At 39.6% G+C, this 26,090-nt stretch overlaps 1 protein-coding gene across 2 annotated transcripts in view; it reads right to left on the reverse strand.

Annotated features, from left to right (window-relative positions):
• Positions 1 to 26,090, reverse strand: part of CHCHD3 (coiled-coil-helix-coiled-coil-helix domain containing 3) — a 277,973-nt gene that overhangs the window by 48,881 nt on the left and 203,002 nt on the right. For both annotated transcript variants that reach the window (XM_072784616.1, XM_072784615.1), the window contains one exon: positions 6,091 to 6,161. In XM_072784616.1, coding sequence (XP_072640717.1) covers positions 6,091 to 6,161 — 71 coding nt within the window. The remainder of the gene's footprint in view (positions 1 to 6,090; positions 6,162 to 26,090) is intronic.

Here is a 26,090-nt window from a genome sequence, read left to right on the forward strand (position 1 = left end):
ACGATCTCATAGAATCATACTCCTTTACAAGTGCTTTATCTTCCAAAGAAACTGAAGCCAAGTTGAAATGTTACACCTCTAACGAAAGGATTCCAAAAATATTTTCAACAGACCTATGTCACTTCCCACATGCATACTTTCTCCTTTATGGAAGGTAGAAATGGGCCACTTTGTTATTTAAGACAGCGTGGAAAAGAAATATCAATTGTCCTTAAAATGCTTTTCATTTGGGGCGCCTGGGTGGCTCAGTCAGTTAAGCGCCTGCCTTCAGCTTGGGTCATGATCCCAGGGTCCTGGGATAGAGCCCCACATTGGGCTCCCTGCTCAGTGGGGAGCCTGTTTCTCTCTCTCCCTCTGCTGCTACCCCCTGCTTGTATTCTCTGGCTTTCTGTCAATAAATCAATAAAAATCTTTAAAAATAAATAAATGAAATGCTTTTCATTTGTTTGATATTGTATTATCTTCACAAGGTTTCTATCACCTTAAAAATATTCTACATTTCGGGATCCCTGGGTGGCGCAGCGGTTTGGCGCCTGCCTTTGGCCCAGGGCACAATCCTGGAGACCCGGGATCGAACCCACATCGGGCTCCCAGTGCATGGAGCCTGCTTCTCCCTCTGCCTATGTCTCTGCCTCTCTCTCTCTTTCTCTCTGTGACTATTATAAATAAATAAAAAAATTAAAAAAAAATATTCTACATTTCTTTGACATGTACTTAATATTTGTTTTTATATTTAAAAAAAGCTCATATGTACAAAACACACGGATAACAATGCTTCCTTTTGGCAGATGTGGTGCACAGCTCTAATCCACCCAAACAGGTCTGATTCTGATAGGGATCAAGAACTAGAACCCCTGCAGGCCTCTGCCCTGTGCCTCACTGTGCCCTCTGTCTCCAGGGCTTCATACCCTGTATCCAGCTGGGCTAGGAGCTCCCTGAGGATAAGAACTCTTTCTATTGTATTTTTTGTTTTGTTTTGTTTCAGAGGGGGATTTAACATCATGCAGATTTCGTCTGGAAACAAAAACAGAAATTTCGCTTGTGGCACAGTTGTATAACTTGAGTTGGACATAATAAAATATTATCACAATATATATAATAATACAAATAATAAAACTGATTATTCAGTGAGCATTTACCTTGTACTAGACCTGTGCTAAGTACTATCTATGTAACATTCAATGTGGATTTTGTTGAATTAATTACCTATCAGGTAGAAAATAATGATTAACATGGAGCATAATCCTCAGTACACTGAGGTATGTGACACAAAACTAGGAACTAGCACCACAAATTGTTCTATTTAACAGATAACAACAAAGGATGATAGAAGCAATTGGAACTGCTAAAAGTGATCGTTTCTAGTTAGACTGGGAAAAATAAAGGTTAACTTTTTAATAAAAGCTAGATGTAGGGCAGCCCGGGTGGCTCAGTGGTTTAGCACCTCCTTCAGCCCAGGGCCTGATCCTGGAGACCTGGGATTGAGTCCCACATCAGGTTGCCTGCATGGAGCCTGCTTCTCCCTCTGCCTGTGTCTGCCTGTGTCTCTGCCTCTCTCTCTGTGGGTCTCTCTCATTATTGTCATCTCAATAAATAAATAAAATCTTAAAAAAAAAAAAAAAAGCTAGATGTAAAAAAATGGTGGATTTGCTAAGTGATTTGGGGTTTGGGGCTAAAATTTTAAAGCTATTGTGGGGTAAAAGTTCTTGCTGGATAATAAACAGCACATATTCTTAATCTCCAAATTGGTTAATCCCTACTGAAAAGAATAGTAATAGTATTTTTAATAACTTATTGGGGACATAGGTATCCCATCGTACTAGAACTAACTTTGGAATTTTTAAAAAGCACTTTATTTAAAAATTCTGTCTTCCTCCTTTCTCTGATGGACTCTGAGTTCCATACTGGTAAGATCCTACCTGTTTCCTCATGGCTGTGTATTCAGAACTCAGAGGGCATGTCATAGAGGAGCTCTCTGAATGAATGACACGTTGATTAAATAGGGAAAAAAATTCCATTAAATCTAAAGTGTTTTAATGGTTTCCTGCCAAAACTATAAACTGAAGGACTCAAGTGTGAGTTAATATTTAAGCATCCCTAAAATAATTCCATTAGCTATCCTGGCAGGATGCATCAATGTGACTGGTGTTTATCATGTGAGGCTTTCAAATGCTCTTAGCTTTCTTTCTCTTTACAGTGATTTTGTGTGACTCCCTATCAGGTGTATAATATCGCCCCTGAAATTGCAATTCAAAAAGCTTCTCTCTCCTATAACCGAAATACAACCAAATGAAATCTTCCATTAGATAAAATTAACTAAATCCTCCTCAAAGTCCTTCAGAGCCTGTTGTCTAAATGGGATGGCCGAGATCAGCTCTGCCATGAATGAAAAGGAGATACTATACTGCCTTGCAAAAGATAAAAGCCACCATGATTACCTGCGATGGCCAAATCTATAAGGAGAAACAAAGTTCCACTGAGTAATTTCAGTGCCTTCAAAGATGGTAAGCAACTCTTAGAACCATGGCACGATCACTTCCTAGGTATGAAGCTAACGAACTCACTGCAATTCAAAAATACAATGTTTTAGGAAGCTCAGTCTAGCAGGTAGCACTGAAAAAAAAAATCAATAATATAATGAAAGCCACTCTCTAAAGAACCAGCTTCTTAAAATTCCTTCAAAGTATATAAAAACCTGGAGTTTTATTTGTTCTACAGTTAGCCAAACTGCAAAGTCTAAGGGCAGAGTCCCCAAGACTATCCTCACCATGACATCATCTGCCAGTTCAACCCAAACCACTCTAACCTTTAATACGCCACTGAAAGGACTTACAGAACTCACAGAAAGCTATTAAACTCACAGTTAAGGCTTTTTATGGGAAATGATAGGCAGAATCAGCCAAATGAAGAGATACATAAGACAGAGTCTGGGAGAGTTCCAGATGCAAAGTTTCCACTGTCATCAAGATGATAGTTCTATCCTCCGGGCAGCAACCTGTGACAATATGCACAGACTATTTATCAACTGGAGAAGTTCACCCAAATTCCAGTGTCCAGAGTTCCACTGGGGCCTCTTTATATGGCCTTCACTGGTTGCCCATGTGGCTGAATTCAGTCTCTAGCACCACTCCCCAGAGGTTGGGCTGACACCACATGGCCCAAAGGGGCCATTCATGACATTTAATGAGATACTTCCATCACTTGGGAAATTCCAAAGAGCTAGAAGCTACCTCACCCAGAAGTGGAGTATAAAGGCCAGACCTCTCTTTGGGAAAGGCCAAATTCTCTACTCCACCAGGTGAGAGTAGAATTAATAAATAATATTTTATAAAGGTAAAAGAGAATAAGGCTGCTGAGGCTCTGATTAAAACGAGGTCTAACCTATAGCTTCCATGTTGTCTTGGGAGAAAGTAAGCCAGCAGGATATTTAGTTTTGTGTTCCATGTAGCCTCTCATTTGTCAGCAGGCTAGCCCAAGCTGAACAACATGGCAGGTGCATGGGGCTTTCAGAAGAGTGATTCTTTTCATGTAAAGCCAGACTTAACTCTCTCTATAAAAATCCAGCTTCCACCAATTTCCCAATCTGCTAAACCTCTACTTCTGGTTCTCCCTGGCCCCTCTATCCAGGTGTTATGGGCTGAATTGCCCTCTCCCACCCAAATTCATATGCTGAAGACCTAAGGACAACCGGTATCAGAAAAGTGTACTTGGACAAAGGGTTCTTAAAGAGAATTAAATTACAATGAAGTCATCAGCATGAGCCCTAATCCAAAGTGATTCCTAAGAAAAGGAGATCAAGACAGATGCAGAGAGGGAGATACTATGAAGACACAGGGAGAAGATGGCCACCTGCAAGTCAAGCAAGAGGTCTCAGGATAAGCCAACTCTACTGGCACCCTGATCTCAGATTTCCAACCTCCAGAACTGCAAGAAAATAAACTTCTGTTAACCTAGTTGGCCTGTGGGACTTTATTAGGCAGCCCTAGCAAACTAATACACCAGCCATTCACTAATTCCTAGTGAATCTTTCAATGACTTGTTTACACCCATCACCTCTTCTTTCATATAGTATTACCTTCCTGTTTCTCATGCCTCTAAAGGAGCCTCATATCTGCTGTCAGATTAATATTACTCAAGAAGCACAGAAATCAGGGCATTTACCTCGTCAAAGACCTTCCAAAAACTTCTAGCTCAATGAAGGCCAACTTCTTTTTTATTTTTTAATATTTTTAAAAAGATTTATTTATTTATTTATTTATTTATTTATTTATTTATTTATGAGAGAGAGAGAGAGAGAGAGAGAGAGAGAGAGAGGTAGAGACACAGGAGGAGGGAGAAGCAGGCTCCATGCTGGGAGCCCAATGTGGGACTCGATCCGGGACTCCAAAGGCAGGCACTAAACCGCTGAGCCACCCAGGGTCCCCGAAGGCCAACTTCTTAACCCAGCAGTTAATGAATGATCCCTGCTGACCTTTCCAACTTCATCATGCATGTGAGTCCCTCTGAGTCAAACCACGAATCTGAACCAATTTCTCACCCACCAACGAGAGAGCAGGGTTTTCCTTCTGAATACTTTTCCTTTCTGCCTACTCAATATACTCCTCTTCAAGCCTCAAGTAAATTATCCTCTTATTCAGGATAGCTTCACAGATCATTCAAATCAGAATTGATCTCCTTTGATTTACCTTAAATTTTAGTTATTTGGATAGCTGTCCTCTTACAATGAAGGGTGCCAAGTCAAAACTTCTCATGGTACAAAGACAAAAAGGTTAATGAATGTGACTTTATCATTAGGGAGAAAGATAAAAAGATAACTTAAAAAATATGTAGGTAGAGTACCTTTAAAGAATCAAATCCATATCCAATTTTATATCTAAATACTTAAGATAGCACATGAACTTGTAAGAGTGAGATCTGTGGCCCATTCTTAGAAGGTCTTTCCCTGCTGCCCCTAAAAAGATAATTCACTACCAAGACCGGAGGTTGCTGTGTTTTTGTCTTTTTAAGATTTTATTTCTTTATTTGAGACAAAGAGAGAGAACAGAGGGAGAATGAGAGAGAGAAGCAGGCTCCCTGCTCAGCTAAATCCCAGGACTCTGAGATCATGACCTGACCTGAAGGCAGACGCTAACCAACTGAGCCACCCAGGTGCCCCAAGTTTGTCTGTTTAAATATACCTCAAACCATCTTTAACTTAAAAAAATTATATATAAAAAAATCAACATTAAAATAACACTAATAACCATTACCACACAAATTGCACCACAGCAGAAAGTAATAACATTACACCTTAGGGTTTAATCATTTCATCAAATGCTTATAAACGTGCACCAGGAAGGAGGTCAGAGCCCAATGCGATCTTTCAACTAAACCTGTCACAATATCTTTATTTTGCTTCACTAATTTACGCATGTGCTACTAACAGGGGTTACACAATAGAACTATTTATACTCTCAGGAAAATCCTGAATGATGTCTTCTTACCTAACGTGAGAACTGGCAGCAAAGGGAAAGTACAGGGCTATGGGTCACGGACACTTTGATCCATCAATTACAGAACATTCATTTAAACATTCCAAGGATTAACAGAGGCAGCAATTTAACATCACCTTCATAATCAGGGGCAAGGTAAAGTCTGTGATTTAAATGCTTTCAAGGTACATGCGAAGAAATGAAAACAGCTTAAACATGAGAAAAGTGGATACTCAAATTTGGACAAGCCCATCATTTTATTACATGAAAGTGAATGGTCTCTATGTTTCTATTATTAATAGCAATTTCACATCACCTTCATAATCAAGGGCATCCTACCTTATGTAGTATGATTCCAAATAAAAATTCTAGTACACTGCTTTCAAATCTCCCTGAACTTCATAAAATTGAGTTGCAACAAGCTTTCATCAAATGCCCTTTCCCTGTGTTTGAATTCCGCTAAGAGTAGATAACAGGGATCCACCTCAACTGGCCAAATACACTTGGAAGTACTCCAGAGGGCTATGCAACAATCTATCTTTTGTTCAAAAAAGCAACAAAGTTGTACTTTCATCTGGTCAAGAACAGTAAATAATTATAATAGTATTAAAAAACTTACTTAAACTTTGCTTCCACATCTTCAACAGCTTTCTGATACTGTTCAGTGGTGACTTTGTAGAATTCTGAGCTCTGTGGACACAAATTGATGACAGAGTCTTCACTATACAAGAGGACAAAATGTGTGCAAGGCTTACAATTACAAAAAATACGTAAAATCTTTTTTCAGCCATTCAAGCAAGGAATAAAGATTTCTTGCATAAGTGATACAGATACTTCTAAAAATGCTTCTAAAGGTATCTATTTAAGTAACAGTATATCTGCTGGTATAAAAATCATTTTTTAAAAGATTTTATTTATTCATGAGAGACACACAGAGAAAGGCAGAGACATAGGCAGAGGGAGACTTTACAGTAAACCTTCATATTTAAAATTCATCATTATTTGATCCCATGAGAAAATTATTAACACATTTTGCCTATTATTCCAATATCCTAGCTAGGATATTCAAGGTTCACTTTTTTCTTACACAGTATTTTTGTCCTCAGGATGGATTCTTTATGGAATGGAATGTGTTCTGTTACCTCCACCTGACCACAGCATGTAGTCAACATTTGTAAAAAATTAGTAAGAACAGAGGATGGATTTAAGTGAATTTTTATACAAAAAAAAAGGTTTCCAGTATTACATAAATGAACACATAAGCAGCATAAATCAAGTTGCAATAGGAAAGTAATGTCTTTCCTGAGCCAGAAAGATTTAAAACTGTGTATTCTGGCTGGCTACTTGGAAACCTGTCTTTCTGCAGGGGGTGGCCTAAATGACCCAGGGAGCCTTCAGACTCAATGAAATATCCTGTAAAATGTATCCTGGTACAAAAGAACACTACACAATGCAGTGGTCTATTGTGCACCTTCAATCCCTGATCACTCAGGTTTCACATGCATGACTTGGGGTAGTTTATTTTTTAATAAATCATTGTTGGATGGTGAGAAAATGAAAATGAAATCCTCTTCACACCAGTGACCCCTTTGCATTTAACAATCTGGGTTGCCCAATGACAGTCACATCCAGGTTTGTTGGATGTAGATAAAATCAATAGGTATGTGATTAGACAGCAGACTCAGGGTGGCTGGTGCAGTGGACAGGTCACCATTTGAGATGATGAATGGCTCTCTATCAACCTGGAGTCCCCTACGATGCTAACATTTACTATAATCTTATTTGGGCTGCGATTTATCTTTCTTGCACCTGATCAATAAAGATGAACAGAACAGTTGTAAGGATCGATTGTAATTTTTTATCATTTTCAAGCACAAAGGTGCATTTTTGACATGAAGACAATATTCTAAGAATCCTGCTTCTGCATTTTTTAAAATTACAATTTGAGTGACCAACTTCATCAGTCTGTACACCAAGAGGTTTTAATTCATCTGTAGGTCTCAAGCTACCCAAAAGCCATTTGTCTTCTCAGATATTTTAACTTGAGGCTGTGGAACACCTTCCTTTCAGTTTTACTTATAAGACTTTCCTTTCCTTTAAAACACACACCAGTCACAACATGCTCTTTTGCAATGTTCAGTTTCAGCTTTTTTGAGAACCCTTCTAACAAAGAAGAGTAAAAAAGGCAGTTATTAATCTACCACTAACACTGATGAGAAACTATCCATACTACAATGATAAACTGTCAAGTGGGTATTATGTTACTGAATTACCTATTAAAATTCTGGTGAAGCAATAACATCTTGATTAATACTTTCAATTATTTTAAGCATTGAAATTGTAATGTCCAGACAGAGCCAGGACTAGGCTGAAAGATCTGGTTCTGTTCTGTGACCTTGAACAAGTCTTTCAAACTCCCGCAGCTTCCTTTCCACTGTTCATAACCTGTAAAATATGGATGATAGTAGCCCTGCCTACCTGCTAAAGCGGCTACAAAAATCAAACAAGATAGGCACCAGAGCTGTGAAACCTGTTAAGTGTCTTTGCAGAGCAGGATCAACACTGTATGAATACCCAGTATTTATTCATTCTCCTGCTGGCAAGTATATTGAGAATAAAATAATTTTGGAGGAAAAAATTAATTTCGGCAAAACTAATAATGGGTACAAAATCAAAATGATCAAAGGCAAATAAGCTTTCTAACAAGAATGATGCACAAAAGAGTTCTCCCATAATATAAGTTAGTGAGCTCCCCTTTGCTCTGTAATGCCAAATGCAGTAAAATTATTACTAATTTTGTCAAAGTTTCCCTAGAATGTTAAACACACACACAAATAACAGTGTACCTGTGTTGTCTGTAATCTTAGCTTTTAATTTCTCAAGTTAAAGTTTTAGGCTTTATTTATGCCCTGTATTTCCACCTCAGCGGCCAGATTCTCACATTGTATAAATCTTTCTAACAAAGAAAAGGCCCAGGAGGCCAACACCACATAACAACTAAGGGAATGAACACAAATATGCCCAAGATCTATATGTGGACAGTGTTGAATTCACTTAAGTATTTACTTACTCATTCAACAAAATTAGATACTCATTATCCCAATAACGTTCATCTTGAGGAAACAGATTGTCAAGAAGCTTTCTATCTGATGTAAGAGAAAACTACTCAGAATGAAAGGTCACAAATACGGAGTTAAAAGTTGTTGATAGTGTTATTGGAGTTCAAAAAGAGTACATATCACTTTTGGTCTCAGAAAACACTTTTTAAAGTGAACAACTATAAAAGAAAAAACCATTCTCAATGTGTTTGACAGCAGGATGATGAATACATACTAGGTATTCATACAGTGAAAATCTACATAGTGATGAAAAATAATGAATCAGACATATATGTGGGGCAAAAAAAGGGCAAGTTCTAGATATGATATCATAGAGTATAATTTATGTCAAGTTTGGAAAAATGCAAAATGATGAAATGGGATTATTAAACAGCAAATTGCACTGATTATCTCCAAGTGGTAGCAATTGGGTGGTGGTAGTAGGATATGAAGGGGCGGAAACCCAGTGGGGGCTATATTTCTTTTTTTTTTTTTAATTTTTATTTATTTATGATAGTCACACAGAGAGAGAGGGAGAGGCAGAGACACAGGCAGAGGGAGAAGCAGGCTCCATGCACCGGGAGCCCGACGTGGGATTCGATCCTGGGTCTCCAGGATCGCGCCCTGGGCCAAAGGCAGGCGCTAAACCGCTGCGCCACCCAGGGATCCCGGGGGCTATATTTCTTAAAGTGTTCTTAAAATGAGGTGTACACAGCTATTTATTTCACTACTTATAATATTTCATAATATATACAAAAATTGTATTACTCTCCTCCCCTTCCCCAAAGGAGCTAATTAACAGTAACAAATGATTTAATATTGCCAGACCATAAAAGTTATGTGTAGGGGGATGCATGCTTGAAGAGGTTGGCTAAATCAAGATTTTGTATATTTTCTTGAATGCTAAGCTATTGCAGAATATCCACACATTACCAAATAAGAGTACTTTTTCAATTTCTATTGTGAAATAACTTTGGATCTACAGAAAAGGGGCAAAAATGTGGAACATTTCCAGGGCACCTGGGGTAGCTCAGTTTGGTTAAGTATCTCAACTCTTAATGTCGGCTCAGGTCATGATCTCAGGGTCATGAGGTTAAGCCTCACTTGGGCTCCATGCTTGATACTCTCCCCCTCTCCCATGCTTTTTATCTCTCAAATAAATTAATAAAATCTTTAAAAAAATAGTGGAAAGTTTCTATCTTTACCCTCTTTCCTTTCATGTCAACATCTTAGATAATCACAGTACAGTCACTAAAACAAATAAGATAACAATGCTACAGTACATTACTAGCAACTAGTAGTAACTAAATTGCAGACATTATTTGGATTTCTCCAGTTTTTCTACAGATGTTCTTTTTCCATTTCAGGACTCAATCCCGAATGTCATATTACATTTAGTTGTCACAGCTCCTCAGCCTCCCCTCGTCTTTTATGACACCGTTACAATCCTAAGGAACACCAGTTGGGAATTCTGCAGAATGACTGATAATTTGGGCTTCTCTCACATTTTCTCATGATTAGATAGATGTTATTAGGCATTATTGAGACCAATACTATAGAAGTAATGGGCTTTTCTCCAAGTTGGACCCCAAACTACTTCCCAGATTCTAGTTTCACAACTGCCTCCCAATGCTGCCATGGTTCTACTCTGAACAGGTACTCACAGATGGTAGATGTACCCTAATTTTCAGAGATGCTGTGTGTGTTATCTCTATTGTCTTGAGATGGCAATAGGTTTGTATATGCCCCTTTTCTTATGAAGTACAAATTACTGTTACTTTAATGTCACTATTGTAACTAAGTTTGTTGTTACTTGGTCAACCCTACAGCTTGCAGTAGTGCACCTTACCATCAACATCAACTGTATTTTTGTCTGATCCTTTTTTAATAGCCAAATCTTGAGACCTATACAGTCTGTGCTTCAAATTAAGTAACGTCCACATTCCAATTTCCAGAGAAGGTAGAGAATATTTATGTATATAAAATGGCCATTCACAAATGACCATATACCTGTCTTTATATACCTACCTAGCTATATGTATCTCTATCTCCCCTCCAAACTTTGTTAAAATACTTTCTAAGTCCTTGTACTGTATGGGGTATAGGAGAAACAACCTGGTGAGATGACCCTAAAAGGAGAACCAAAAAGAACAGGTAGAGATGGGAACCCAGGGTGGCTCAGTGGTTTAGTGCCTGCCTTCGGTCCAGGGCATGATCCTGGAGACCCAATCGAGTCCCACGTCAGGCTCCCTGCATGGAGCCTGCTTCTTCCTCTGCCTATGTCTCTGCCTCTCTCTCTCTCTCTCATGAATAAATAAATAAAATCTTAAAAAAAAAAAAAAAAAAAAAGGACAGGTAGAGAAAGTTGCCCATGATCCGACATGGTGGTCTTTCAAGGAAAGGATCACTGCTTTGTGCATGGCCATATTGTTCCTATGACTGTAAGGTCTTTTACAACATAAAAAAATTTTTTTTCAGAAGATTTATTTATTGAGGGTAGGACTGAGGGAGAGGGAGAGAATCCTCAAGCAGACTCCCCCTGAGTGTGGAGCCCAACACACTCAATCCCAGGACCCTGAGATCATGACCGGAACTGAAATCAAGAGTCCGTTCTTTAACTGACTAAGCCACTTAGGCACCCCTAAAATTTAAAAATATCTTTCATTCATAATCTTTCTGTAGCTTCCTGCTCCATCAACAGCAGTTAAATATTTGACACAATTAGTCAAGTGGTTGCATGAATTTGTGGCAGGTAAATGTCATTCAAATCAAATATTAAAAATCTATTATTGTCTTAATTTAAAACAAATTTTTATTGTTTTGACATGGGCATTAAAACAATGATTTCCACCAAGATTTCCTCTGAGAAGGTAGATCTTCTAAATTCAAAATAGAATAATACTATCTTTTTGATGTTTTAGAACTATCAAAAATCTGATAAAGGCTTTGTCTCTTTTTTGTCAAAGATTTAGTGAAACAGGAGTTCCTAAGAGGTGAACTATTTCCAAAATAACAACATAATACTAGATATGGGAGATGTGTCTGTCACCTATATTAAAAGACAAGACACCACTGGAAACAACAGGCATTTTCATTTTCTATATGAAGACATTTTCCAATCTAAGGCACTAGGTACCAATTACTAAAAACACAGGCAAAGGACTGAGTTGGCAGTGAATGGTCCACTGTACATATTTTTTAATATATTTAAAAACATGAATACGTTGTCCACAGCAGTTTATACTTTGGTGAGCAATTCATAGCAGAGCAATGTGAAGAGCGTGTACTTTACTTCTGAGCCACACTACTGATTACAGCTCCATCCTCACATCTGTAAAATGGGGAGAAGTAACCAAAGTGGTCAAATAAAAATCTCTGGGAGATTAAATATAATTCATGTAAGGTTCTTTAAAAAGTACCTGGGACTGCATATGGTAAGCATTACAGGAATGTTACCTATGATCATTATCAATTATTTGAAGAGTAAAAAAAGTATACAGTGTTGAGTAATTTTTTCAAAAGCCATTTTAATAAAAATCTAAATCCTTAAAAATGAAACCTTCTGTTAAACCAATCATTACTGAATTCTGCTTACAAGGCTCATCTGTTCTATTTTTCTGTTCCTTAAGATAAACGGGAAATGTGAAGACAATGGCTAGACAGTACTAAGAATGTTAATGGCTAGGAAAAAACTCTCTCTCTCTCTCTATATATATATATAAATATATATATATAGAGAGAGTGTTTTATATATATATAAAAACACCAAACCAGCCCATATAAAAAAAGAAGTCAAACCAGTAATTTTTTTACCTTATCACCAATGAAACAAATTAAATAGTAAAAGTACTTTTTAATGCCTGGACCTCTCAGGGCCTTAATTCTTACTATGCACTGTAAATCTCCAAGATGAGAAATACTGTTCATGATGAATCCCAAACTGATTTCCCATGGAACCTTTTCATTCTGGAGCGTCTTGAGAGAACAGAACAGAATCCCTCAAATGTTCCATGAGAAACACTGGATTAAAGAGAAGTTGACAACCAGTATTTCAATCATGTACTTCTTTGCATGCAACTTTTCGTCGAGCAATATTTTCTTATGGGTTACTTTTAAAACCAGTGTTCAAAAGAGTAGAAGTTGGCAGTATTAGAAAAGGGTATCAGAACTGATGCCAGTGCTAATAAAAAGAGAACAGGCTATTATCTCGAATTTTTAAAAGTTGAGTTGAGGGGTACCCGGGTGGCTCCATCAGTTAAGAGTCTGCCTTCAGCTCAGGTCAGGATCCCAGGGTCCCCGGATCCTGCGGCTCCCTGCTCAGTGGGGAGTCTGCTTGACCCTCTCCCTCTGCCCCTGGCTGTGTGTGCATGCACGCTCTCTCTCTCTCAAATAAATAAAGTTGAGATGAATTTCTTAAGGAAACCTATTACTGTACCTCTCCCCTGTTCCCTCAGAGCCCAGTGACAGACTGCAACACAGGTCATTTTTTTCTTTTCCGTCTGTGTGACTTTTGGTGACATGACCTTCCAAGTTTCTCTCATCACGAAAGGGTGCAGTGGATTTCTCCACCTCCTCAATCTGGGCTATGCTTCTGACTTGCTCTGGCCAACAGAAGTGACAGGAGTGACGTTGTGCCAGTTGCAAACACAAGCCTCTCTCTTGGAACCCTGCCTAGTGCCACATCCATAAGCCTGGTCTGACGAAGGAGAGACTGTATGTCACTCCAGTTGAGGCCATCCTAGGACAGCCAAACCTCAGCCACGTCAGGATAAATGAGGCCAGACACATCCAGAAGTAGTGCCCAGGTGGGTGACCCGCAGAATTATGAGGTAAATACATGGGGGCTGTTTTAAGCCTGTCAGTTTGGGGTAGTTGGTTATACAGTAAAAGCTAACTGACTTAATGCCCTTCGTCTGTGTTCTCATAGCACCATGGACTTCTACCAAAGCACGCAATACATTGGCTGACTGCGTGTTTACACGTGAGCTCTCCAACAAGTCCACACGGTTCCTAAAGGCAAGTATCCCATCCCATGCATCATTATCCTTCGAGCACTCGGCAAAGTATATGATATACAAAACTTCCTGAAATAATAGTAGAATGACACCACTGATTCTAAATCTCATTCAAAAGTTTACTTTTATTTAAGACAGGCTGGGATGGAGAGAAGTCTAAAGTCAATGAAATAATATAACATGGACAAAATGGAAAGCTACATTTATTATGTGTCTCTTACACAAACTGACCAACACTACAGTCTGCTATGCCACAAAAAAGGACATGGATAGTGCCTAAGGTCATGTTCAAGTACAATAATAGTGCAGTGAGAGGTCAAGCAATGCACAATAACTCACATAGGTAAAGAGTTTACTTTCCTCGAGTAAGGAGGCCCCTGGATGCTGGAAACCTAGAGCTGACGTTGGTGCCAAGGATACTAACCAAGGCCTAGGTCCCTTTTCGCTATTCCTTCACAGCCACCATTAGCATCCGCTTATGTCCCCAGAGTCCCCAGATGGCTACTGTATATCCAGTTATCATGCCCATGTTCCAAGGAAGAGGAGGGACATAGAGACGGGAAGAGGAGCCCTCTCCAGAGATATGCGTTTCCATCTCTGTGGCCAGAATTATAGACCACACACAGCTCGATGCAAATGTTTTTGTTTTCTCACTTCCACAATAGGAGAAAGTAGGAGTTTGGAATTGGTGTTGAGTGAGCCAATTTATCATACCTGCCATGGAGAGCTGAAGTGACAGAACAAAATCATGCACAAAACAGCGTGGTTGATTTTAGATACAAGAATTCCAATATTTCCTTCCGGCCACTTTTAAAATTCGAATATGGAGTCTGGGCAGGCGGTGGGGGGGGGGGCGGGGGACAGGGGGGGAGTGGGTAGGATTTACCCATCTGGTATTCTAATACCCAAGAATCAAATTTTTAGGCAGTATAAGAAGGAAACTGGAAGCAACAAGAGTGGGCACTATTCCCAATTTTGGGGAGGCTGGCCGTGGCCCATGTTTTTCAGTGTGTGATACTGCCACTTTCCATTTTCAGAAAGTCTCCCTTTAAAAGTATATTTTAAAATGCACATGCACAGACACACATTATTGCTAGATTTGAAAATTGTCTGTTTGCAAGTTCTAAATTAGATCAAAGGAAAACATGCACACACAGTATTCTGGCAGTATTTTCTCAGGTTCTGAATCTTATTTCTGTTCTATTATCACTAATATGACCATACCTGCGATACATAAAAAACGAACATATCCAAAAGGTCACAAGAATAATTTGTTAACCAGCTTTCATCAGTTCTTTTACAAAATGCTTCACATGATGGTTTGGGCACAACTATATAACATATCATTGTACTGAGGTACAATTTAAATTCTGGTAACCTTACACTATTTCTCAGAGGTGAGTAATGCTCTAGGCACCAGCCATTCAAAGACTATGGCCACTCTGCAGACATCGAGCAACAGTGAAAGGGAGAAGGACACATTTGCCCTGAGGTGTGAGCAGACTGGCTTCTGAACGTGTGAATCTACTCTTTCAAAGTTGATCTATAGGGGCGCCTGGGTGGCTCAGTGGCAGATGCCTTTGGCTCAGGTTGTGATCCCAGGGTCCTAGGAGGGAGTCCCACATCAGGTTCCCTGCAGGGAGCCTGCTTTTCCCTCTGCCTGTGTCTCTCATGAATAAAATAAAATCTTAAAAAAAAAAAAAGTTGATCTATAATCACCACTAACAATTTTAGGTCTCTATCCTTCCTACAACCCACCCAAACACAAGTGTCACTCTACCTGGCTAGCTTTTTTTTTTTTTTTAATTTTTTTTTAATTTTTATTTATTTATGATAGTCACAGAGAGAGAGAGAGAGAGGCAGAGACACAGGCAGAGGGAGAAGCAGGCTCCATGCACCAGGAGCCCGACGTGGGATTCGATCCCGGGTCTCCAGGATCGCGCCCTGGGCCAAAGGCAGGCGCCAAACCGCTGCGCCACCCAGGGATCCCCCTGGCTAGCTTTCTTAAACAAAGGTCTAGCATGTACAAGCACCAATGAAAGCATCGACCGACAATGTCAATGTGAGCATTCCTGTTAAGTGGCCGGATTCGAAACAGACTTCCACTTCTCCTTGTAACACTTGCCCAAGAACCATGTTATAATACGTAATCAGCCAGATGCAGGTGAGTACATTTCCACCAAGATGAAGTTAAGCATTTGGGGATGTGATTTAATGACGCAAATGCAGCATGGTTACAATTTCAAGCAGAGAAGTCCTCAAACAGTCATCTACTAAATGGCTTCAGGTGGCCAAAAAGAGCTCATGCTTCCTCAACACACCCTTTTTGTAGACTCCCACAGAATCAAGAGACTGACTCTGCAAAATGACTAAACTTTTAGCAATTTCAAAAACCATAAATTTTTAGAAAAAAATTTTAAAAACCTACTAATGGGTCTAAATTTAGTTTATCTAGCGGCTCCAGTATTTCTCCTGACAACCCTCCTATGAGAAAGCCTAACGGCCAGTCTGTATTCTGCCTCTGTGTGCTCTTGTGTATGCCAAAGTCTGTTACAGATGGGCAGAGGAGCAGTGGAAGGAATTTGATCATAATCAGTGAGAAAAGTGACCCTTGAATAAAGAAAGTACTTGGCATCTTAAAGACTCTTTCGTTATCGGTACTTCATAAACCCATGGCCTTGAGTCCACTGTCTCTCTACTCTCTCCTTTTATCCCTTTCCCTCCCCCTAAATTCCTGCTCCAGAGAATGCCTTTTAAATAAATACACTGCCTTTTTAAATAGCTTGTGAATTGCCAACATTGGTTCAGATGCATGGTATATCAGATTCAGTATTCTGTTTCTAAGAGGTACACCAAGGAATGAATTTGGTTATTTAAACTGGGTCTCTTTAGATGTCTCGTATTAAAAATGTAAAAGCGAGGACCTTATCTTTTGGGGTGATTGTATCAATGGGACATTGTAGGTTCAGCACTTGGCACAAAGCTTGGCTTCTCCTTATTCTCCATCAGAATACCACTCCTGCCAACCACCCTTAGCCGCCTAGCTGATCCCATCAGAGCCTGGTCTCCATTAATTTACCTGCATGACTCCACAAAACTGAAGAATGTGTGTCAAGTCGATGGATTTAATGCTGGTTTTGTGCAAGCGATAAACTCCTGTGTAGCTATCTTGAGCAGAAACATGTTTCCAATAACCTTTTGGGTCCATATATAAACGTATCTTGATTTTCTCCACTCTATTTTTTTTTCAAATTCACATCACTAGTGATCAATAAGAAATTACTAATTTAGCAGTTTCTTACAAATCAGAAGTTGTGACCACTAAGTTCCATGGTTAAAGGCAAATGAAGATTCCCTGTGGAGAAGCCTATCAGTAAATTATCCCAACATCTCTTCTTCCTACTTAGATACACCCATTTTAAGCTAGGTATACAGTGAACCAAACTAAAATTTCCAGGTTGCTTCTAGTTAGACCAGGCTGTAAGCAAAATTATAAGGGACTTCCAGGTAGGCCACTTAAAGCCAGCCAACCTCAGCTGGCAAAGAATCTTTTCAGCCCTTTGCTGCGAGGTAGGTGTTACAGCCAGAACTCCAGCAGCCATCCTGGAACACAAACTGACCTTACAGGGGGAAAACCCTGCACCAGGAGGCTGGAGAGGAAAAAATAGGTGCCTGGGGCTCTACCCACACTGAAGCCAACATGCCAGCCCTGGATTGCCCACCTCTAGACTTTTATTAAATAAGAAAATCAACTTCTAATTTTAAGCCAGTCCATCTTCATGACACACAGAGTGACGATAATCCAGAATAGATCTTCCTTAAACCCCGAACTGTTTGCTTTGTGTGCGGCTGTGGATGACTTTAATAAAGTCAAGTGCAATGACACCCCAGGCGCACCCTGTCCTTTGCAATAATGCTTTGCTTCCGCTTCGTCAGAAATCTGTTTCCTCTCTCCTTTTCTGACAAAGGAAGAACTGAAAATTTAAAGCCATGTTTAACTGTAGCATCAAATCTTAACCATCCCTAAGAAGCTACATTTCATGAAAATACCCTTGTTTCCTAGGCACCTTCGCAAAGTCAATGAATTGCTTCTGTACCTACATTCTCTTTCCATCTCTACTGTTTCTCATGTAAAGCAACAGAGCTATTCAGAGCTGCTTCTGGCATTTCTTGTTTTATCCCAGGCACTTTAGAAGCTTCACTAATTAGAGTCTCGGGTTTTTCTTTCGTAATTTAGTTTTCTAATTAGAATAGAAATTGTAGATTCATTGACAGCTTTGCCACTGCACGAGTTATGTTACTTCTACTGGAGTTATAGTATCTTGTGCCTTGGTTTCTTCGTCAGGGCAATTTAAATAAACAACTGCACCAAACCTTCAATTTGCATTCTACGTTTCCTTCATCTGTTCCCCTCTTCATTCTACAAATACTGAAGGTCTGTGCCAGACACGAGGCCAGGATCTTGAGATATGATGGAGCAAACAGAGGGTTGGCCCTGCTCCTAGGGAGTTTATGACATAGAGGAGGAGACAGACATAAATTCAAACCTCACACCAATAAGTATATAATTAACAAAGAGTTACAGTGCCACAGGATCACTATTAAAGATTTTTTTTTTAGGAAGTAGTTTTTCTAATGAGTCTCCAAAGCCCTATTTTTTTCTCTAAAGTAGCTAACTACCCCTCATATGCAGTTCTTAAGTTAGTTGTCTTTTTATTTCCTTTTAGTTTCTCTCACTGTTTCTGTCAAATGATTCGGGCTTCAGAGCAAAATTCTCTCCATCTTTAAAATTTTCTTCTAACCCTTTTCGAAATAAGGGAGACCTACTTACACTGATTTGGATGGGAAAAAGTCCATGTAGTAGGAAAAAAGGAAAGTTTATTCTTTTAAGATTTTATTTATTTATGATAGACACACAGAGAGAGATTGAGAGAGAGAGAGGCAGAGACACAGAAGGAGGGAGAGGCAGGCTTCATGCCGGGAGCCCGACGTGGGACTCCAGGATCGGGCCCTGGGCCAAAGGCAGGCGCTAAACTGCTGAGCCACCCAGGGATCCCCCGGAAAGTTGTAAACTACTTTGAATAGTGTATTTTTCTAAACTGGTGAGTCTACACACATGAAAACACACACAACCTGAAATATTCTACAAGAAATATTTGCCACCCCTGGAAAAGAAACATTAGGAGGAGATATGCTTTTCCTTCTTATTTAATTGCCTTCCGTCACAATTTAAATTTTTACCATGGAATTGTATCATTTTATAAGAAAATTAACCATGCCAAAATTTCCAACAGGCATTACACTTAAACGTGTATCATTCCAGAAAGTAACTCATCTAGATATTTTGGGGAAAGTGATTCCTTGGCCTCTTCCTGCTTTTTAAACCATGCTTATCATGAGATTTCCCATTTACCCTACCTGTAAAGTATGAATTTATTATCCTTTTCTATAATAATGTCAACAAAAGGCCTTAAATCTTTTTACTGTTTGTAGCTTTTCTAAGATAAAACCATAACCTCCCTTCTACACTCACCTTTTAGACTTTTATATTACACACCTCAGACCTTTCTACTTTTGACATCATTGTGCATTTCACTGTTTCTTCAACAATGGTGAGACAAAGCAATTTCACAGTTATCAAAAGGATTATCACGAGAATTTACCACGATGTCTTGCAAGACCCACATAGAAACTTTTAAATTACTGTGTGTTACCAGCACAGGAACCTCTCATTCTCTTGACTGTGTAACATGACACTGTCAATTCACCAGGTTGTAAGTTGCAAAGGGCTCATGAGGTGATATTACATGCACATTTAACAGCATACTCACTGGATGGCTTTTGACAGAAGGTGTCACATTTCTACTGCCAACACATCTTAGGCATGCACTCCATTTTTACCCTAACTGGGCTCATATCGTCTCCCATAGAAAGGAACTCTATAAATCAAATTCTCTTGTACTTGCTCAGCACATGCACTGGTGTACACACATGCTCAGTGTCCTCTTGAAAACTCGGGCTAAGAAAGAAAGCTGGAAACAATAATCCCAATGGTAGAGAAGCAGACAAACATGAGCTTCCTCATCATCAACTCTGCTGCATTCTTCACTCATTCACAATTTGATACTAGTCATCTCAAGAACTGACAACACATGCTCCCCATGATGTAACTGGCTTACCCATTTCACCTTACAGCTCTTGGACAACCTAAAATTCATATAAAAGGGCATATTTTTCAATAGTAAGCTAATGTAGGCCTGGCCCACAGGGCGGGAGCTCTAAAAATGGGAGGGTGAAGACCTCTTTAAAGGCTAGTGGAGGGATCCCTGGGTGGCGCAGCAGTTTAGCGCCTGCCTTTGGCCCAGGGCACGATCCTGGAGACCCGGGATCGAATCCCACGTCGGGCTCCCGGTGCATGGAGCCTGCTTCTCCCTCTGCCTGTGTCTCTGCCTCTCTCTCTCTCACTGTGTGCCTATCATAAAAAAAAAAAAAAAAAACAAAAAAAAACTTAAAGGCTAGTGGAGAAATAGAAACTCACGCATTACACTAAACAAGCAATGTAATTGCCTTCAGTTCTGTAGCGCTTTCAGCCTCCAAGAGAACCCCTCATCACAATGGGAATGCCATGGGGGGAATGTAAGCTGGCATCCAACCCTGTTTTTCCTCAAACTTTAAGGTCTCTATTGACTGCAAATAGATTATATTAATCATACATAGAACAAAAGACACATATTTTAAAGATTCTCACAGAAATTAAAAGACCTTCTGGGATTATTTCCTTGGAATCCAGGTTGAGAAACTAAGGGCTAATCCTTCTACTACCCTTTAGCTTATTATATAGTGACTTCCTCAGAGGGACTCCTAACCGAACAGGGAGGGTCAAGACTAACGCTTCTGAAGGCAAAAGAGAAGTGTGTAGAGTACAAACTGAATCCCTGGGAGGAAGGAGAAGTGTTAGGGGAAAAAAAGGGATCCTGACACAACAGGCTAGAGAGGCCAAGACAGAGTTGGCCTTCTTCCCACTTTTGCCTAGAACCTGAATTTTTAAAATATCGTAGAGGACAACACCAGTAACTCACATTGATCCAGAAAATCTACTCAAGAAAAACTCTCCTGAAAATTGGGCAAAGCTTCAAGCTTGCTTTCAGAGACACGACAGTGTTGGTCTCTGCTCCTCTGGCACCAGTCGAGTAGCAACCCCAAAGTGAATCAAATATTTATTAGAGCTAATACCTTTCCAACACTACACAAAAATAAGCTAAGCAGCTCAGATGAAGGGAAGAGTGCCACAGACATGCTCAGAATCCCAGACTGAGCACATCTCTTTGAGTAAGATTCTAACTGACCTCAGCAGAGTTATGGCTAAAAGCCTTAATTGAGGGTGCCCTCAAGATGCAGATACGGCAAAGCATTCCAAAGCTTAAAAGCTAAGTTAGGTTCATCACTGTGCTTAGAAAGCTATTTCTCACCTTTGAAATTTACTCATTAAGGAGCCAGGTGCTCAGCCTCTGATGCACAGATTTCACGCCCATATTCAATAGTTGTGGGGTGGTACAGGTAAGGGCCATGGAATTACTACCCACAGCAGTTTTTCAGCTGTGGATCTATTTTCGCCCCTAGCTTCAGGGGCCCAGGAGAAAAACTATGCAAAACCCAACCAAAGCCAACATTTTGGAAGTAATTTTATGATTTTCTAAGTAAAACTTTTCACCTAAGAGAAAAAGCCATTTTAATAAAATCTCCTCATTGGAAAAAAGGTCTAGAGTACAAGTATTTGCCACATATGTTTCCCTGAAAGTAGCATTTGATAGGCTATAGGAAAATTTGTGAGACAAATATTGATAAAATCATTTTACCTTATCCTTATCAAACTGGCTGGGCTTTGCATTGGCTTTTTGTTTTGTTCATACAACTGTTCGATGCTGCTGAGCCTATGAAGAAATGTACTCCCCTCCTAATTTGCTAGTGTGAGTATAAACTGGTATAGTTTATAGCAATATGTCTCAAATGACTTTGACTTGGCTTCATTTTCTAGAAATATCTGAAAAAATCATGGATGTGTATAAAAATTTAGCTAAAATTTCCTTCATCACAGAGTTTATATAACTAAAAGATGAAGAGTGACTTAAACATTCAACCACAGAGGACAGCTAAAATAAATAACAGATCACCCATACAATGGAACGGTAGGAACTGTTTCAGCTTGCTTCAATCCTGAAGACAGAAAAGGAGAGAAGAAATATTTAAACTCCTTCAAATTTTGGTACTTGGTGAATGGATTGAAGGGTAAGGACAGTTTGACAACAATTTCTTATAATGTACTAAACTATACAAGCTCTCTTCCAGAGTGAGAAAATGAAGACTTTTTAAAAAGCTGGCACTTTCACAAGCTACATATGTATCCATCCATAAAGCCCATACAGATGAGATGGTATGAATTAATTTTAAAAGAGAGGAGAAACCTATTTCAAATTACAAAAGTCAAAACCCTATTTATTCTTGGTGTCCCTGAAATTCTTCTGCCATTTGCTAAATGGGAGAATGTTCCTTTTCTGAATAAGAAATATTTACTGACAACCATCTCTTAAGGGCAGAGTGCTAGTAGCTGAGGGAAATGGTTTTCTTCTTCTTTCTAAAAAAAAAGGTAGTTATTTGTTCTAATGCTTATAATCTACAGAGATGTGATATTCATATGAAAATGTCCCTGAAAAAAAAAAAAAAGAAAAGAAAAGAAAATGTCCCTGAAAAGAGCAGATGCTCTGGATATCCCATTTTTACAAGTATACACAATCCCATCAGAGCAACAGCTGCTGGGAGGGTGGTATGGACCTGGACCCTCCCCAACAGCAGAGGGATTGATTGATTGATTGATTGATTGATTATTTATAAATAAATAAATGATTATTTATATCAACAGATTTTATGATAAAAACCAGCTAAAGAAGTAAAGTCAGAGGCTATGCCTTCATTTTACCTACCAGGAATTGGTATGCTTAACTGAAGGTACACACTTGCTGGACATCCCAAAGTTAGTAACTGCTATAACCAAATCAGCAGCCCAGGTTTGATGCCATAAGTACAGGGCTATAATTTAGGTCCTGAGATTTAAAAATAAAATATGCCTTTTCCATACAAAGCAATAGATGGCATTCTGTAAGTACTTGACAAACTCATTATTTCCTTTGACCACGGAGCTATTATATTTATTTAAGTCATATAAGAATGAACTGGAGTGCCCAAGCAAAATAAGGTCCCATGCCGATGAAACGCCTATCTCAAGTTTTAATTCCCTTCCATCGACTTTGAGCCCGAATTCAGTTGTTAGTAACAGTGGCATGGTTCTCTCAAGTGCTAGCAACACATATAAAGCTTCTCAGGTGAACGGAAAACTCAGTCTTAATTTAAGGGTTAAAAAAATCTCAGATATGAAATGGAGAAAGATTTTAAAAGTGGCAAAGGGATCACCTATCCATTTCAAAGACATGTTTATCTTTTTGTATTTCAAAGGAAAGGCCTTTTGAAAGATCTGGCATAGAAATATGCATGTGAATGGAAACACATTGAAAAGTCTTAGCTTTCAGGTATAATGGCTCTCCCTTAGAAAAGGCTGTGCAGGATCCCTCCATCTCGAAGGCACATTTCATATGCTGCCAAAGCACACAAGGGCCCTGCAGTATCGCTTCTGTCCAGCTTTTATCGGATGACTCATTAACATTTTCCTTCATTTCGGGCCTAAATCCTACTACTACTTAAAATTTCCACTCATCAACTGCAGAGATGCATTCATTCATGTGGTTACTAAAACAGGCCAGAATGTGTCTTATTTGTTTTAGGGAGAAAAAAAGCAAGCGGGGGTGGGGAGGTGGGGGAGGAGGGAGGAGGGAATGGTAAGATGGGGAAGAAAAGATAATTATGGAAGACCCAGTAAGCAAATTTGATAGTCTTCTTCTAGAAATATTCATGAAAATCTGTTCTTAAAAACTGCTGGTATTTAGTAGCCAATCTTTTCCACATGACTTTCCCGAGAAATGTTCTTAGAAAGATCACACAAAGGGGTGATAACAAAATGCGTGTCATCAAAGGATCTTTTGGTCTGGCATGGAGTCTCTCTTCCCATTTTCAGTGCGGACTGCAAACTCCTTCCAAGGCCTATCTCAGTTGCTCTGTCTTGATCACACTGTGCCTTCTGCCTCGTGCAAGTCCTTCCAAATACCACAAGCAAGAAAGCAGCCATCCACCAGGGACAAAGCATCCTGTATTCTGTTAGTTTCCACAAAGGCGGACCCTGGGGATTTAGAGAGTTGAGGTCTACAAAAGCACTTTAAAGAATAGCATATTCATCCACAGGAAAGAAGTGCTCGTGAAACCCCTGTGATCTGAACACATCTCAGGGGAAAGAGACTGTTCTTTACTTTTGAAAAAGGTCTTTATTAAAAAGACAAATGTGAAATATAAATGTAGTCTGGGGTAAGCAATGTGAATTAGGCCCTAAAATCATTGCTTTTCCTAGCACACATTCACAGAACTTACAGAAGCAAAAAGAAAGTCTGTAGTAACCAGGCTGAGTTTGAATCGTGGCTTATTGCTCAGTGTGATCCAAATGTAACCAAATCCATCAGCAGCCAGATGTAAATGGCCTTGTGCTAGGCTGATTCTCTGCCTGGTGAAAGCCCTCTCTCCAACTGGAGGACAAGTTATTAAGAACCTGGTTGTCATCTTAGATTGGCTAGATCATTTGTTTCCCTGAATTCTTTTTCTCATCATTTACTCATTACACGCCTCCTCCTGATGTAAGTAGACATTTATTAGCTTCTGCATTTATTGCATTGGCAAACAGAAACATTCTGCTGCATTTCCTGGGGGGGCTCACTCATTTATCTATTAGATAAGAGACTGAAGTTTTCTACAGGGCAGAAAAATTAAAATATCAGTCAGGTTGACAGCCAGGAAAATGAGGGTCTCTCTGCAGCAAGAAGCTTTCTTGAGCTTTTGGTTTAGTGAGAAGCTGCAATGTTATTTCACCAAACTACCACTTCATATATAACTAAAACTGTGGCTATTAGCTAATACTCCAAATGAATGATACACACCATACCCAGTAAAGTATCTGAGATGCAAAGCTAATTGCTATTTTAAACAGAAAATGTAACGAAATGTTTTCAAAGGGCCATTTCTATAAAGAGCCAGGGAAAGAACACTCACTGCCTTACTGAAGCAACGAAAATAGAGCAAGAATCACAGGATTTAAAGCTGTAAGGGACCTTACAGGTTACCGGATGGAATCCTTTTCCAAGAATCTTTTTTCTTTTTTTAAGATTCATTCATTCATTCATTCATTCATTCATTTATGATAGACAGAGAGAGGCAGAGACACAGGAGGAGGGAGAAGCAGGCTCATTCATTCATTCATTCATTTATGATAGACAGAGAGAGAGGCAGAGACACAGGAGGAGGGAGAAGCAGGCTCCACGCCGGGAGCCCAACGTGGGACTTGATCCCGGGACTCCAGGATCACGCCCTGCGCCAAAGGCAGGCACTAAACCCCTGAGCCACCCAGGGATTCCCCCCAAGAATCTTCTTTATAGCATCCCTGACATGTGATAGTTCTCATTCTGCCTAAAACCCTGGTGGCTCAGGGAGACTGTCACGGCCTACAAAGCAGTTTATTTTAGAGCTGAAGACCTCTGGTTGACAGGAATTCACCTCCTAAAGGTGGCCTGAAATAAATGCATGTGATCGTGGGCAAGCCACTCAACCTCTCTGGGCCTTGGCGGGGGGGGGGTGTCTGTTTTAAAAATTAAGTGACCCTTATGTTGAAAGAATCAGAGTTAGAGGGGAAGTCAGAGGTGTAACTAGCTCATCCCAGCCAAAAGATTATTTGATTCAGCAGAGCACAGGACACTGCCCTGTCTTGTGGGGTGGCATCACACCATAAGCAGAGCAACCCTGCTTGTCTTTAACTCTCCATGCTGAGACACAGCCATTCCAATCAGGACATGGGAGTTCATTTAGGGTACAGCTGCTGTCTTCAACTCTTTATCAATTTCTTCTTCATTCTTTTTTCCTCTTTTCTTTTTAGCTTCACTTCACCTGAACCAACTTTGACTATACACCTTTCCTTCTTGACAAAAAGCAGAACCTGTAGCACAACGGAAAATTCTGTTGAGGCTGGCAGCCGCTAATATAACCCTTCCAAACAGTTGGCCTTTGCCTGCCATGCCCTTATCTTCTTGATTCTCTGACACCAACATTCTGGGGTTTAGCTCTCTGCTGAACAAAGCATGAATAGCCTAGTATTGTGCCTGTACTGATTACTCACAGAAAATTGATTTTTAGTGTTCTGCTCACTTACGAGTTTGTATGCTAGAGAACACCTGCCTTCCTGATATAATATTGCTTAAAGTATTGCTCAAGTCCCACCCAATCAGTTTGGGGATATGAAAGAATACAAATACTAGTAAGAATACTATCTTTACAAATCAGTCACATCTTTAGCCAAGTGTTCA

The sequence above is a fragment of the Canis lupus genome, chromosome 18 (assembly GCF_048164855.1).
Source record: "Canis lupus baileyi chromosome 18, mCanLup2.hap1, whole genome shotgun sequence".
NCBI lineage: Eukaryota > Metazoa > Chordata > Mammalia > Carnivora > Canidae > Canis > Canis lupus.